Below are 15,571 nucleotides of genomic sequence, written 5' to 3'. Positions count from 1 at the left end.
ATTTTCTTCTTTTTCACTCTGTCAAACATAAACTCGTACACATATAGACGTTTTGTTCACTATGAATAATTTTAAAAGAACATAAAGAAGTGCCTAAAGTGCCTAAAGTGATTATTGTTAATTAAAATTTTAGAGTATGTAATTTACATCTGTGGGTCTTTAAAGAGTCATTTTTAAAGCAATTATATGCTAGCAAATATACATAAATGTTGGCCTAAAATTATGTGGGATCCTAAGCAGAACTTTATTTTGGGGCCCACTTTCCCTTAAGCCCATCACACGTCAATGGTCACGGCAATACTGGTATTGTTTTTGTGCAATTCACACCCCTACTTTCATTGTTTTCTGCTAGATTGTTGAAATGTGACTCCACAAGCAGACACAAGCAGCAGAAGTTATTTAGCGGCCTAGTGGTTAGAGAGCAGGGCATTTGCATCCAGAAGAGACCACAAGTACCCTGATTCAAATCGCACAGCCTGCCACTCTGGTTTCCTGAGCAAGACCCTTAGCCCCACCACCTCCGAGTGCCACATGATGGCAGCCCACTGCTCCCTAAGAGATGGGTTAAATGTTAATTATTATTAATAACTAGCAGTATTAAATTATGACTGCTAAACATAACTCAGATTTTCCTCTGTATGAATAAATGTGTCCTAAATTAATCTAGATTTAAAATTCAAGAAGATTTTACAGAATTTCAAATTCAATATTCAAAAGCCATAAAAATGTAAAAGTTGTCTGTTTCTTGGTAAATGTAATGGCAAATATGAAGTTTTGGGATTGGCAGAAATACATCATAGATGCATCTAGCTTAACTCAAGCTTAACTCAAAGAAGATATCGTTTTAGGATCATATTCTGTGTGAGACATCAAGTACTCTTGTGAGCCCTCTGCTGGCCTGGAGGCCCTAAGCAGCAAATCATTTTTCTTTATTCCTGGGGTTGGCTCTGGCTGTACCCAGCATTATAACCTATTCAAACCATACGTTTGACCTAGTTTCCATCATTCACAGAAAAAAAGGGGGTTTGGTAATGTGGGAGGACGCTTATCTTGGATGAGATTTTCTTGCATTTCTACTCTAACCTGAAGAAGGAATAAGAAAATAAAAAGACCATAAATAAGAAAACCAAAAAAAGGATTGAAGATTTTGGTTCTATGCAATTTTAACCAGCAAAGTTTATTTATATATAACAACAGTACAAAGTGAATCCTTGGCTTGCAAAATAGGTGTGCTTCATATTTACAATAGGTACACAATAATATATTATAATAACAAAATTAAAGCAAATAAAAAACAAGAAAACAACCTTTTTAAATACTTTAGGTTCTTACAATTTTCACAACACTTTTATAAAACAAGAAAAACAGACAGCCATTATTATTATTATCATCATCATCATCGCCAGCAATTGCTATTTTACAGTACTCCAGTGTCTAAAATATGTTTTTACTACGTGTTTAAAATGGAAGGATACTTGTATTATATTGAGAGCAATACATTGACTGGGACTTGAGTTTGTCTGTCTAATGCCATTAAGCAAGCAAATAATCGGGAAAGGTAATGAAATGCTCTGAATTGTGTAAGAAATAACAAGTTTCACTGGAAGTAAGTTTCACAAAGCATTTTCAGTTCGTGTTCAGCTTTATCTGAAATGAGGTTTGTGAGCATCTCCATACATCTCTCACAACTGGCAGTCGAATGTAATTCTGCACTGCAGAATGGGTAAAGAAATGTTCCTCTCTTTTATCAAAATTAAATTAAAATGAGCATTCAACATGGTAACACAAACAAGCAATCACTTCATAACAAAAAAAAAATCTCTTCACAATAAAAGGTGCTGCAATTTTAAGACATTTACAAATGGAAGAATTGCCATTAGGCAAAATTATAGCGCAGATAGATATGTCGATAGGAACACAAGGCAGAACTAAAGCACGAGTTAAACCGCATGCATAAATATCAGATGAGAAACATCCGGATTACAAATGATTCAAGAGAGAAAAGCAAAGCCATTCTTAACCAGTTGGAGTCTAACTCTGTTCCTCACTCTCCTGTGTTACAGGGTAGCTCACGGAACAGCTGGAAGGATTCTGTCAAACATAAAAGTTTAATCCTTGGAAAAAGGAAAAAAGGCAGTAAGGTCCCATTAAAACAAAAAGCATTACTTCATATAAGCAATGTGAGGTATGAGGAGGATACAATTCTAGTCACTGAAACTGGGAAGACACCTTCATCAAAAGGAAGAAGCTTCATGTTCTCTGTATGTACTGTGTGTATGTGTGCACTGTTGTGTACCTAAAGTTGGTTATTAGACCATTAGGGGGCAAGAAAAAATGGTAGTATACTGCACTTGAAAAATAAAACGGTGACCTTATCTCTTTATTTATGTGTCATAAATATTTTGATAAACAGATTCTGGGAAAACGTCTTCAAGAAATTTGAATAAATATTCTGATGTTTTTATATAAACTAACTGGAAGTTAATTTTCAGATCGCAAGCTCCTTCTTTTCCACTAATTAAGCTGGTAAGGCGTTTTTTCATTTCCTGCAGCAAAAGGTCAGCTATCCTGTAGAGAACGGAACTGTACTTGTGGCACGGAAGGAAACATGTTCTTCAGGCAAATACACTTCAGTTTTAAGGTCAAATGTAAGCACAGAGACAAGAATCCTAAAAGTTGTGTCATACTCGTTTTTGAGGACATCATTAGGTCTTATGTCTGCTTGATACAGACCCAAAATATGAGATATTTACACCACTTAAATGTTTTTTCCCATTTTGTCATGTTACAACCACACACTTTATTTTATTTGGATGTTATGTGAAAGACAGTGAAAGTAAAACATCAGTGCTAGAATGGAAGTGATAAATGGTTTCAGAAATTTCCTATAAATCAAAATTTTAAAAGTGCAGCATGCTTTTGTAATCAGCCTCCTTTATGCTAATCCCACTAAGAAAGGGGCCCGTGGTAACAGGAGCAGCAGAAATTCTCAACTCAGGTGGGAGAACCTGTGAACAGGACAGCTATTAATAAATTAGTAGTCATGCACTTCCTTGATGGAAGGATCGCAAAAAGAAACCCTTAAGTCCCATTTACAGTGACAAAAGCCACACAGGGGGCACAGAAAACATGTGAAAGAAGGTCCTATGGTCAGATGAGTCCACAAATGATCTTTTTTGCCTACATATAAAGGTTATGTTTGTGGTGTAAACTAACACTGCGCAACACCTTGAAAACACCATTCCTGTATTACAACATGGTGGTGGCAGCATCATGCTGTGGACAGAGGATGAATGGAGTCCGAGACTTCACACTCCATCCAATCTGAATGAGTTATTCTGCAAAGAAAATGGCCAAGCATTGCAGTCTGTAGCTGTGAAAAACTGGTTGAGACACACCAGTTAACACTTGTGGCTGTAAATACAGTAAATGATGATTCTAGAAAGTGTTGACAAATGGTGGGGGGGGCTGAATGCAAAAACACAGTACACTTTTCAGATATGTACTATAAAAAAAATCAGTATGCCCTACTTTTAGTTGGTGTCTCAGTTAAAATTGCAATAATATGCATTGAAATTTGTGACTGTAATATAACATAACACGGAAAAATGTATTTTATTATTGATACTTTTGCTGGGAACTTTTAATTTTTGTTTTTGTGGGCACTTTGCTTCTATTACCAGGTGCATTTTCAAACGAGGTAAAATACTACATCTCCTCCTATTCACTCCTGCCCCCACTGGCCGGACACAGCTATAGCCTCTCAGTCCTCACGTCAACCGACATTTCTCCTCGTCTCTTAGTTTGACGGTTTCTCCTGATCACAGAGTGCACACAACCAACTCAGATCAAAGAATGGCTTCAAAGCCAGAGTGGGAAACCAGCTTTCTGAGCTTTGAAGTGAACCAAAAGGGGCTCTCTCTCTCTCATTCTACCCCTCCATCGCTTCCTTATTTCTCTGCGTTTCTCTTCAAACGGCTCGGGTAAGCCAAGTATTGGGAGAGAGGCTACCCGCCTTAGTCTGGCCATACCCTCTTCACCTCTACTTTTTAGATAGTCTCACAGTTCTCAGCTGAGTTGTGGTGCCAGGATTCACTGAAAGGACATGTCATGGCCGAGGACCGGTAAGATCAGGAAACACTAAGCAGGTGGGTATCTAAGGCCACAAAAAAAGAAGCACCTTTCATCCACCTGGTACATGCGCTCTACACACAAAACTATACAAACCTATTTTCAAGTACTCGATGTAAACAAAAAGCAAACATGTCTTGGAAGAAAATAACTCAGCTTTTCAAAGGATTGAATGTACAGGTTTTAGCCTGGTTTCAGTCAGGGGACGCACTCAAACAGCATGAACCATTTCATAGATCTGGTTTTTGTTTCTTTCTTTCACTATTTCTTTCTGATTACACATCGTACCTTTCAAAACTCACCAGTCCAGCTTTCTGAGCTTTGAAGTGAACCCAAACATGTTCTCTGTAAAGCGTAAACCGATTTTGACATATTAGTAAGCGAACTAAAACAACAGGATCTTTTGGCACAATGTTAAACTGAACCGACACAGAGTTCTCATGATTTGGGCTAAAACATCACCATTAGTTGTATGATATGTTCTGTCAACTACTGTAGCATCTCTTCTGAGTCATTGGCACTTGACAAAACCCAAAATCTTGGAAATGATTACATGTCTGATGCGTGACATCGGTCATTGTGTGCACATAAAAGTTGATCAGGCTCCCTAAATGGACACACTTTTGGAAATTGTAATTAAAATCTGAGCACACAGAAACCAACAGCTGCACCCGAGTTCTTATTGGCTTTTACTTATTAGACCGCAGACTAGTTCTACTCAAGGAAATCGGAATAACCCGAGATCCATTTCGGCTGTTTCACAGCAGAATCTACTGCAAGTATCAGTGTATCTCAATTAACCAAGGTCCAATTTTTGTTGCAAAACGTAAAAAGACAAAGAAAATATAAAAATACATTCACATACACGGATTGGCATATGGACTGCTTTAAACACAGATGTTCTAACTGAAAGCAGTCAACACGGGAGCGATGCGGTTCTGCAGTCATTTTACCTCCATCACCCTCAAGCTGGTGTTTCATGCATGCTTGCCATACTATAATTCCAAAATTGAAATCTGCTCACTTTTCAATAATGATCAGAAGTTATTTTGTTTTTCTTTACATCTCTTATCACTTATAGAGCAGCATTTGTTCATATACATGTTCTGTGACGCATCAGTCCGAAAAAGGATGGAGTAAGATAAGAAATGCATCTTTACATGATGGAGTTAGGGATACTCAGTGGATATTTTCTTTAACTGCAGCTGATGATATTCACATTTAAAGAGTACAAAAATAAAATCTAAGTAATCTGAATGCACACTGTCCAACATGAGATTGGCCTTTGGCCTTTCGCCTTCGTTTTCTCTTTTTCTCTCCATTTTTCACTTAGATGGGGGTTGTGAGGCTAAATCTGTTTCTCCATTCGCTTTCACAGTCTTACACGAGTCTTCCTCAATATGACACACACTCATGCACACTCACACATGTGAACACCCACACAACATGCAATTTCCTGCCAAATCTAGAGAGGGTTCTTTGAGAAAAAACGAAACCAACAAATGCAATGTCCCTTATGTATAATATTATCATTTCCAGGTGGAGAGTCTCTGTTTCAGTCTTGTGGGCACCATCATGACAGCAGGGGGAAAGAATCACAAACTAAAGCAGTTGTGTTTGTCCAGTTGTAGATGACAGAGGTCCCAGGTCCAGATCGTGGTTGACATTTCCCACGATGAGAGGTAAGAAATGACCTTTTAGGCAGGTCCATCGGTCCCTTCTCTCCCCTTCTTTGTTTTGGCAGCGTTCACCTTCAGCTCTCCAAAGACATGGCAGAGATGAGCTGTTCCACCTTGTAGGCCAGCCTCTGTTTCCTCGCCTGCTCCTCCTGCTCCAGGGCTGAAACAATCTGCGAAGAACAGAGAGCAATGTGGTCAAAAAACAGCCTTAAAAATGTAAAGGGTCTGAAGAAATATTCATCCCTCTTGATTCTTTACAATTTGCCACATTACAACCATTAACCTTTATGTATTTTTGTAATAAACCAAAACAGAGTACAGCGTAACTGTGAAGTGGAAGGAAAATGATGCTTGGTTTTCAGTTTTTTGTTTCCACAAAAACAGGTTCAAAGTGAATACTTGTATCATACCCCAGTATTTTGTAGTACCACCAATAGCAGTTTTACACCTTTTCAAGCTTTGCACATCTAGACAAAAATGTTTGCCTATTCTTCTTTGAAAATAGCACAGGCTCATTTAGATTAGCGTAGAGCAGGTGACTCCAACTCCAGACCTCGAAAGCTTCTGCCCTGCAACTTTTACATACATCCCTGCTCCAACACAACTAAATGAAATGATTGAATTAGCTCTTCAGAATGCCATCAAGTTTGGCAAAGGCCTGGTAATGAGACAATCCTTTGATCCAGGTGTGTTAGAGCAGGGATGCATCTAAAAGCTGCACGGTTGTAGCTCTCAAGGACTGGAGTTGGAGACCTCTGGTGTAGAGCATCTGTTGGTAGCAATTTTTAAGTCACAAATTGTCACTTAGATTTAGATCAGGACTTCTGTATGCTTTAGTATTAGTATGCTTTGATCAGAATCAGAATAAACAAGACAAACTGAATTATGGCAGCGTAGAAGATGACCAGCAACTCCTGTGGAAGGTTGCTCTTCTGGAGTTGCCTCAGGAAGTACAGTTTCTGCTGGGCCTTCTTCCGAACATTGTCTATGTGTGAGGACCATCTCAGGTTTTAAGAAATGGTGGTTCCTAGGAACCGAAAGTGGTCCACCAAAAATACAGATGCAACACTTTATAGATTTGTATTTGTAAAAAATAAAATGAGAAAATAAAACCACATCTCGTATTCCTTCCGCTATTGTACACATCCAAATAATAAAAAAAATGAGTTTGTGGTCGTAAAGTGATGAACTGCAAAAAAAAAGTTCAAGGACATAAATATTTTTGCAAGGCACCGTTATGTGTAACAGCAGAGTAACACTTGTATTTATGAGCCCTATATGGACATCACATGAAAGGACATGTCTTTAAAAAAAATCTGAAATATCATTCCATGTTTCCTCTTCTGAGCCCCATTTTTTTTAAATTTGGCATTTGTCAAACTGGGTTCAAAAGACAGTCACACAGGCTTTCCTCTCAATTCTCTAATCTTGTGTCAACTTGTCAGGATGCATCTGTCAGTGTGACATCAATTTATACAGCAAGACCTCTTCGTATGGACAGAAACTGAAACACTAATGCTTTTATTTCCTTTGATTTGCAGCCCTGTATTCAAATGCCACAACCCACTTCAACACATAGTCTCTGATTTGCAGCAGAGTATCTGTTTGCACCTGTCAACTACCAGAATGCTTAATAACTGATATTTCCAACAAAATAATTAATTGAGCCTTCTTTTGTATTATGTAATATACATACTTCTTAGCTAAATGACACATATAATATGAATGTCGGGGGAAAGTGTTAACTACAACAATTCATCCATATTGAGTTTTATTTGCATGTTTTTGAGAAAGTGAATGTAACGTTACTAAAAAATGTTTTTTTTTTTTCATGCAGTGGCATGGCATGACCTCACATTAATAACATAGGAAATATCTAATATTTAATCTGAGCATATTTAGTCAGCTGTGGAAAAAATAAAATGCCACGCTAAGCAAAATTGTTTTTTTTTTTTTTGGTAAATCACCTGTGGTACTAATAATTGCCCCCCTGCTGTCAATTCATTGTAGAACACAGCTTTACCACTAGGAGAGCATTTAGTCTCTTCCTATGACATTTCATGAAGCTGGAGCATACACAGAAAGGGATCTTTGACCATTTCTGTTAAAACAATCTCTCTGTTTTACTCTTTTCTTCAGCTCGGTCCTTAGCTTTTCTACATGATTGATGTCAGGCGACTCTGTTGGTCAAAGAAGATGGTAGATTTTGTACAATGACAGGTAAATTCATTTAACGCATCATTACAAAGGGTGCTAATAAGTACAGAGGGCATTGTGGTTTCCATGATTTTTGTAAAACCCTGAAAATATCACTTGTAAAATAAGAAACAGACCACTTTTACTGCATGCTCTCAGGCAAACTAATCATGTTTGTGGTGATGTGACTGTTTCTCCATTCAAACATGAGTGCTCCATTACTTTTGAAGACTCTATCTTGATGGCCTACGAGTTTCAACATCTCCTGGAGAACTTGTGAAATGTATCTGCGTGGAAAACATATCCACAGCTGTTGTTTTCAGTGTCACAGTCCTTAATTTGCTTCTTGATCTGATGCTGAACAAAGTATCTGTGTGCCCACCTACTAGCTTCAACGCATTTGTTTAAGTGCTCTTAATGGCTCGTGCCCACAGTCATAACGTTTTTTCCTCCTCATTGGGCCCGATTGTAATTCATTTAATCTGCAGCCCTTTATGCAGGCGAAACTCCCTCCTAAATCCATTTAAGAATGCTGCTGCTGCTCTGGCCTGGTTAGCCTGATGTGCTGGCTTTTGTAAAGGGCTGTGTAAACCAATTAATGGGACCTGATGATGTTTTTTCGCACCAGACACTTTGATAGTAGTGGTGCTCATGCTGCAATGTGTATGCGAAAAATGAGCAGACTGGATAATGAGCAAAAAGTAAAGGAAAGAACAGGATTATGAGTAAAAGAGAGAGAGACAATCAGAGATCTAGAGAGTGAGAAGAAGTTGACGTAAAAGGTCAGACTGCAGCTAGCCACAGGAGGAGCTGACATTAGAAACAGAATGTCTCCATAAATGCCTTCACTTTCCCTTCCTTGTCCTTTTATATGTTTCCTGTGATCTACTAGTGTGTGTGTGCTGCCCATGAGATCAACACTGGATATAACAGCTCTAACTTTAGTCTGGTAAAAGGATGGCACAGCATGCTGACAGCCAGGAGACATTCACTTTCTGCTCAGATAGGAATCAGTGTGTTAAGCTCAGGTCTTACCACACCTCTGGGCGTTTGGGGGAAGCTTATTGACCTCAGTAACCTTTGCTAACAGTGGCTCGGGTACACCGAGGGCCTGAGAATGCAGGACAAATTTGCGGCATGCTTTCTTTTAAGTCAAATTATACTGACAATAGGCGTGTAATTAGCAGCTGATTTACAGAAGCAGCAGCTCTTCAGCAATCAGTTCTGACGACTGTCCCCGAGGTCAAATATGGTGTGTAAAAACATGAGAGATTTGTTTGACCTCAACAAAGCCAAGAAATTAGGAAGCATATGGACGCTTTTTGAAATGTTTATCCAAGCCATAACCTATTTGACTGAGGGTACTGAGTAAATGTAGTTCAAAATTAAATCTATAGGTGAATTTATTTTGAACAGAAATAAAGTTTCTCTTTTTTTGTTAATAATACGTACAAATGCTAATCACAGCTACTTTCTAATTTAGTTCAGCTATGTTCAGATTGTTAATGACAAAATAATTCTTCAAAATAAATAATTTTATTATTTTCTACCAACAGAATCACTTTATTTGAAACAGTTTGCCTGAAGAATGTGGATTTTGTTACATTGTCATTTTCAACCATTTCTACAGCCTTTTGACTGGGGATGTGGTCACATTTAGGTAAATAACCATTTTCTTGTAATCATTAACTAATTTATACAGATCAAAACACTTTCAACCTTACTTAAATGATATCTTGTATTGTCTTTACTATTTTAAATAGTGTCTAAGAGAAGTTGGCCTCTGTGTCGCCACATATTTACACCCCAAGGAAGTAAAAAGTCATGGATAAAAATATATGCTTATAACGTAAAACATAAAGAAAAATGCTTCAGTTACATTTACAGGAATTTTAAAGGGTTTTAATTATTTATTAATGTGGGATTTTGTTTTACCAACTGAATAAATACACTCAGATTAGAGGTTGGACAATTAAATTTTTATATTGAGGGGGAATGCAGAGAAAACGTTTGTCGCCTTTAATGAAGCGGTTAGACTGTAGTTGCGTCATATTATAAGTATTTGTCTTGCTAAAGCATATATGCTGTGATCTCCTGTTAATCCAGGTGCTTTATATATCGTGGTGCAGCACTAGAGTGACGACCCATCAACGTTTGCTGCATGTCTTTCTATCCCATTTCCTGTCTGCCTACTTTCAGAAAAAAATGCGAAACAAAATATTTAAAAAATAATAACAAAGTTACACAAAGCAACTTTACAGGAAGGTGCTAATAGATGCTATATCTAGCTACAAAAGGGATTAAAAGACATCAGGAAAACTGCGCTCACACTCCAGTCTGTCCATTCAGACCTACCTCCTCACTGTACTTGCTGACATAAGAGTAGATCTCATTGAGAGCGCTGAGCATGTTGAACTCTGTTGAGTGGAGTCTGGCCTGCTCAGCCAAATATGCATTCATGTCCTGGTCACTAATGGCTGGCATCCGAGTGATATCAGCGTAGTACCTGGAAATACAGGCAACATGAAACACTTTGAATCACTCACTGAGTCAATATGATGTCTTGTCTGAAGTTTTTATCACTTTATAGTCAGATTTGTGAGCCATTACATCACTTAAACTGACAACTGATGCCTGGTAACATTCACTTACAAAGTGCTTTTACAGACTTTGACAGAAATGTGGAAGAAAATTTGCTTTTGAATTAATTTTCAAAGATCTCAGTTTTTTGTGTAAGAGGAGACAAAAAGTGGGTTTAAGTGTGGATGCTGAAAATAGTTGCTGCTCCTACCTTTCTACCCAGCTCTTATAATTAGGGATATCTTTAGCGTAGAGCAGTTTATTAGAAGGGGAGTCTTTGCCCAGCCGGTGCTCAGAAGTTGAGCAGGAATCCATAAAGGTCTGAGCTACCACAGATAGACAGGCGTCTGTGATGCTGCTCTTATGGATGTCGAACACAAACTGAGGGTTCTTGATCACATTCACCCAAAAACGCAGCGGAAGGCTTTAGGATAGAGAATAAAAACAAAAAGGTTAAGGGCAGACAGGGACATCTCCAGTACCACATTTGTTTCTATCTGTACGAATAAAGTCTTACCAGTTGCTTTTCCATGTGTGACGAACATCTGTGTCATAAATGCCATGTCTGTCTGCCTGTTCGTCCAGAAAGTCAAACATGTATTTGATGGCCAGGGGAAGCGTACTACCTCGATGAACTGTACTGAACAACGTCTCAAACAGATCATCGACAAATTTTTGTAGAGTGCCCTGTAAGAGGAAATAAAGAACAAGATATTAAAACTGTACATAATGGGTTTCTTCCACGATTGCCCTCTTTTAGCTCCATCCACCTTTTAGTCAACTCTGACCAACTCTCCTGTTCCTACTAATAAATCTTCCCCATATCATGATGCTGCCACTACCTTGTTTTTAAGTGGGTATGGTATATTTAGAGTTTTTAGCATTGTTCATTTTCTAGCACACATATTGATTTATATGTAAACCAGAACATGAAATGTAGTTGACTGATCTCGTGATCAGTAAACATTCCACCTGTTTGCTGTGTCCTCTGCATGGTTCCTGGCAAACTACAAACTGAACATTTTAATACTTTGTTTCAACAATATCTTCTCCTTGCCAGTCTTCCATGAAAGTATGTTGGATTCCTTGCTTTCATGATGCAAACCTCAGAGGCTTTCACAGAACTGCTGGGTTTTTAACACAGTTGGACTCCATTTATCAATTAGGTGACTACTGAAGCCAGTTGGTTTCACTTCAATTTTTTTGGGTGTCATATTAAGGGAGCTGCATACAAATGCATACCATAATTTCCAGATTTGTATTTGTAAAATGATTTGAAAACCATGTGTCATTTTCATCCCCCTCACAATTATCTATAACCTTGAGTTTGTCTACCACATAATTCCAATAAAATGCATTGAAGTTTGTAGTAGGAATGACGAAAAGTTAAAAAGTTCAGTCGGTATGAATATTTATGCAGTTATTACACATACTGGCGTGTGTGGAAATGTGTACCTTTGTAGCAAGCAACCGGGTAAGATAAATCTCAGAAACCATCTTGCTGCCCCGATCTCCTTCCTTCTGGTCTCCATGTTCATGGTTCTTCACCAAGTGCCAGACCTTTACACCACTTTCTAGGTCCGGCGTGATCATGGGAGCACGTGACCTGAGGCTGTCTGGACTACCTGTGTAACGGAACGAAGAGTCTGTCCAGGGTAGAAAAAAAAGATACATCTACAGTTATAAATAAGCCTAATGAGGTACAGTCAGAGGTACAAAAATATAAGCTTTAAATATTTCTTAAAACACAAATTAGATGCAAAAATTTGAATTTATAATTAGAATTTCCATTGGACCACATCAAGAATATGCTGAATGATAATAATAGATACACCTAAATCTTTTAATAAGTAAAGCCAAGGGGTCTCGACAGTCTCAATTTGACACAGCCAAGGCCAATTAACTTCTTGTCAGTTACCACAATTGACTGCAGCTGGAAGTTTCTCTTTCCCTAAAAAGGATTTTACTCTGAACAATAAGAAGGTGCAGGTATCTAAGTGAGAATTTAAAAAGGAACATTGTATATTAATATAATATTGCAATGGAGTTGTAGGACACCAGGCAAGGGGTTAGCCCCTTCCTTCAGAGATCCAAAGGCTGTGGGGCTGTTTGTCTGTCAGCGGTACTGACACCCTATGCTGCTAATGAGTGTGGTTTAGGTGCAACCTGCCGGGGGACATTTAATCAAATATAAGTGGCGGTGTGTGTACCACAGAAAATCTCCCCAAAAATAAAATTGTACCCAGTTCTTTTACATAATCAGTCCATAAGAATGGTTAAAAGAATTTATTAAAAATTCTCAATTATTATGACATTCATGCCCATGATGAGATTATGTAAATGTTGAGTGAAAACAGGACTTCTACGGCTTTCTGTTGTTCCACATAACCAAACCTAATTTTGCATGCAGGTTGAAAATAATGCTGCAGACCTTCTTCCTCTGTTTATTCACCATTTGATTAATCTTTCTGTCATAAATTATAAGATAATTATCTCTTATTTTCCTCATCACTTGTTCTTTCTACTTATATAATCCTTGCCTCAGAAGAGTTGTGCCTGGCTTCACTTAAAAGGCCTAATATTCGGCTTTCCCCCAAACGCCATATTTAAAAGAAAAATCTCTGTCACACTCATCAATTCATCAAAAGATCCCCGATTTTTAAAGCACCGTCCTTCACCCATACACCATCCTCGTGCTGCCTCTTTGCACCTCACACTCTCACTCCGAATGATGCCGGTTTTAGCTTCCCTAATTAGTCGGCATCTACTGCAGGCAGCATCGTCCCTAGAGATTCAGGATCTGAGGATCCCGTTTGAGAGTCTCTCTCACCTGGCTTCAAAGGCCGAGAGGAACAACAAAGTATTAGCTGCCATTTAAGCCCCCTATACTTTTCAAATAAGACCCTACTGCACCCCTCGAGTATCCACTGGGGATGGAAAGGTCTGAATGCATGTGTTGATGGACTGTGATCCTAAATCCGATCTTAATCCAGTCACTGGCTTTCACTACTCCACTGTTTCCTTATGTTCTGTATCTTCCATATTTCTGCAGCTTTTTTCAAGCTGTGCTTGTGGCACATAACGAGTCAAGGTGCTAAACTTTGACAAATGACATTAGTATGAATCCATCTTCTCCTGGGCCAAACCATGATTGATGAAGGTCAGGCATATGCCAGCAAATTGACTTTTCTCTTTCCAAATCAACTTTAAAGGCAACAAGAGGAATAATCTTTTCAGCAACCTTTGCAATGATAACTAGAATTTCCTTCCTGTCATATCCTCTAACTTTAATGTTTTATTTAAAAGAAAATAACTGAATGCTAAGCAGTTTTTCTAAAGGTCATTTTAGATGACATCTCTTAATAAATGCCTCCTTCTTTTATGTTAGACTAAATACTCTGAGAGTAGATGTATTGTTTCCCCCAGAGTTCAGAGGTACTCGCCCTCTCTGTTATCTGTAAATAAGCTTAATTGGTTGGAGGAATGAGGGTGTTGTTAGCTTACTTTCTGTGTTAGACAGTTTAAAGGCAGATTTCAGCTCCTTTCCCCCAGTTCTTATAATTGGCCCTGCTTGCTTGTTTTGTCTCTGTTTGTGTGAAGCATCATTCACACAGAATAATTAGCAATCATGAGTTGTCTGGTGCTGGTGCTGCGTCAGTCTGGCAATGGACCAATATTTAGTACTTAACAGTCCAAAGTAAATCACATATCTGACAGTCTGTGAATACATATAACAACTGCAACTGATAATGTGCCTTGATGTGTGTCTTCAGTGTCGAATAATTGGGGAATTCAAGATCCAATGAAATAAAGACTACAGTAAAACGTTTTTTGCTGCAAACCATTATATTTCTAATAAAATATGTTAGACTGTGGTTGACTCTGTTAATTCAATTCAGTGAAAGTCTCTTGACATGTTTGAAAAGGAAAGCATCAAAGATAACCTAGATGCAGTCGTGCTACATTAAGTCTACTTTGTGTGAGAAAGAAATACAGGTCAAAATATTTAATCATCTCAACTTTTCCAGGCAAAATCATAAAGAACCTGCCCTCCTGAAGGGCAGGTGCTTCCCTCTAACTTCCCTCTAGCTTTGTAAAGTGACCTATAGAAGCAGGCTGGGCTTTTTAGAGGACGGATGACCTTCTGACCTGCTGTTTTTATAGGAAAAAAATGACACACTAAACTTTGCAAGTTGCATTTCCACTTCAGGATCCAGGTTAATTTTCTGGGGCTTTGCCTTTCTCCAGTCATTTCCACTGCATAATCTAGAGGTCTAGGGGTTGGGATAGTTAATACTCCACTGGGACACAATTGTGTGTTTTGAATATGAAAAATCTGTGAATCACATAAATTAGCTTAAGAGTTATACAACTTCACACATTATGGCATTAGAGCACCAGGTTGTAAACTTGATGGTCAGTAAATTGTGTCATAGTGTGTCATAATGTTTTGAAAGTTTGTTACACCTAAACCTTTCCAGTTTGAAGGTGGAGTTTGAACTGACTTTACATACGTTTTGAAGTGCAGTTACTTTGACAGAATCCTTGGTTATAGTTTCATTGCATTGGAGCATTTTTTCCTCCCTCACAACAAAACTTGGAAAGATATCTTTGATTGCTGTAGGTTACTTAAAATCCATTCCTGTTACATATCTTCACAGTTTGAATTGACTTTATGAAGTTTATAGCATAGAAAAACATTAAATAATCTATGATCTGCATTGGTAGAATAGGTAGGTCAACCCTGGTCCTCAAGGCACACTGATGTTTTCCTGTTTCAGCACACCTGGTTTCAATTGATGGCTGATTAACAGGCATTTGCTGAAATGCAGTCATCTGAATCAGGTTTATGAAAGCAGAGAAGCATCTAAAACATGCAGGGCAGTGTGCCTTGAGGAACAGTGTTGAAAAATATTGCTCTAGATCACTGAAGGAGAAACCCTCCTGAAGTAGATGTGACTTTCTTAGTGTCAGTAATTTAAATA

At 38.2% G+C, this 15,571-nt stretch overlaps 1 protein-coding gene across 1 annotated transcript in view; it reads right to left on the bottom strand.

The window, feature by feature from the left end:
* Positions 1-1,158: 1,158 nt before the first annotated feature.
* plxna2 (plexin A2) overlaps positions 1,159-15,571 on the bottom strand; it is a 277,277-nt gene continuing 262,864 nt past the window's right edge. The window contains exons 28-32 of the mRNA XM_047362018.1: positions 12,042-12,232; positions 11,104-11,273; positions 10,798-11,010; positions 10,362-10,512; positions 1,159-5,980 (exon numbers count right to left, since the gene is read on the bottom strand). Of these exons, the coding sequence (XP_047217974.1) occupies positions 5,885-5,980; positions 10,362-10,512; positions 10,798-11,010; positions 11,104-11,273; positions 12,042-12,232 (821 nt within the window). The 3' untranslated portion in view covers positions 1,159-5,884. The remainder of the gene's footprint in view (positions 5,981-10,361; positions 10,513-10,797; positions 11,011-11,103; positions 11,274-12,041; positions 12,233-15,571) is intronic.

Source organism: Girardinichthys multiradiatus, chromosome 1 (genome assembly GCF_021462225.1).
Source record: "Girardinichthys multiradiatus isolate DD_20200921_A chromosome 1, DD_fGirMul_XY1, whole genome shotgun sequence".
Lineage (NCBI taxonomy): Eukaryota > Metazoa > Chordata > Actinopteri > Cyprinodontiformes > Goodeidae > Girardinichthys > Girardinichthys multiradiatus.
Note: the sequence above shows the minus strand (reverse complement) of the source record. Positions and strands in the feature narration are given on the sequence as shown.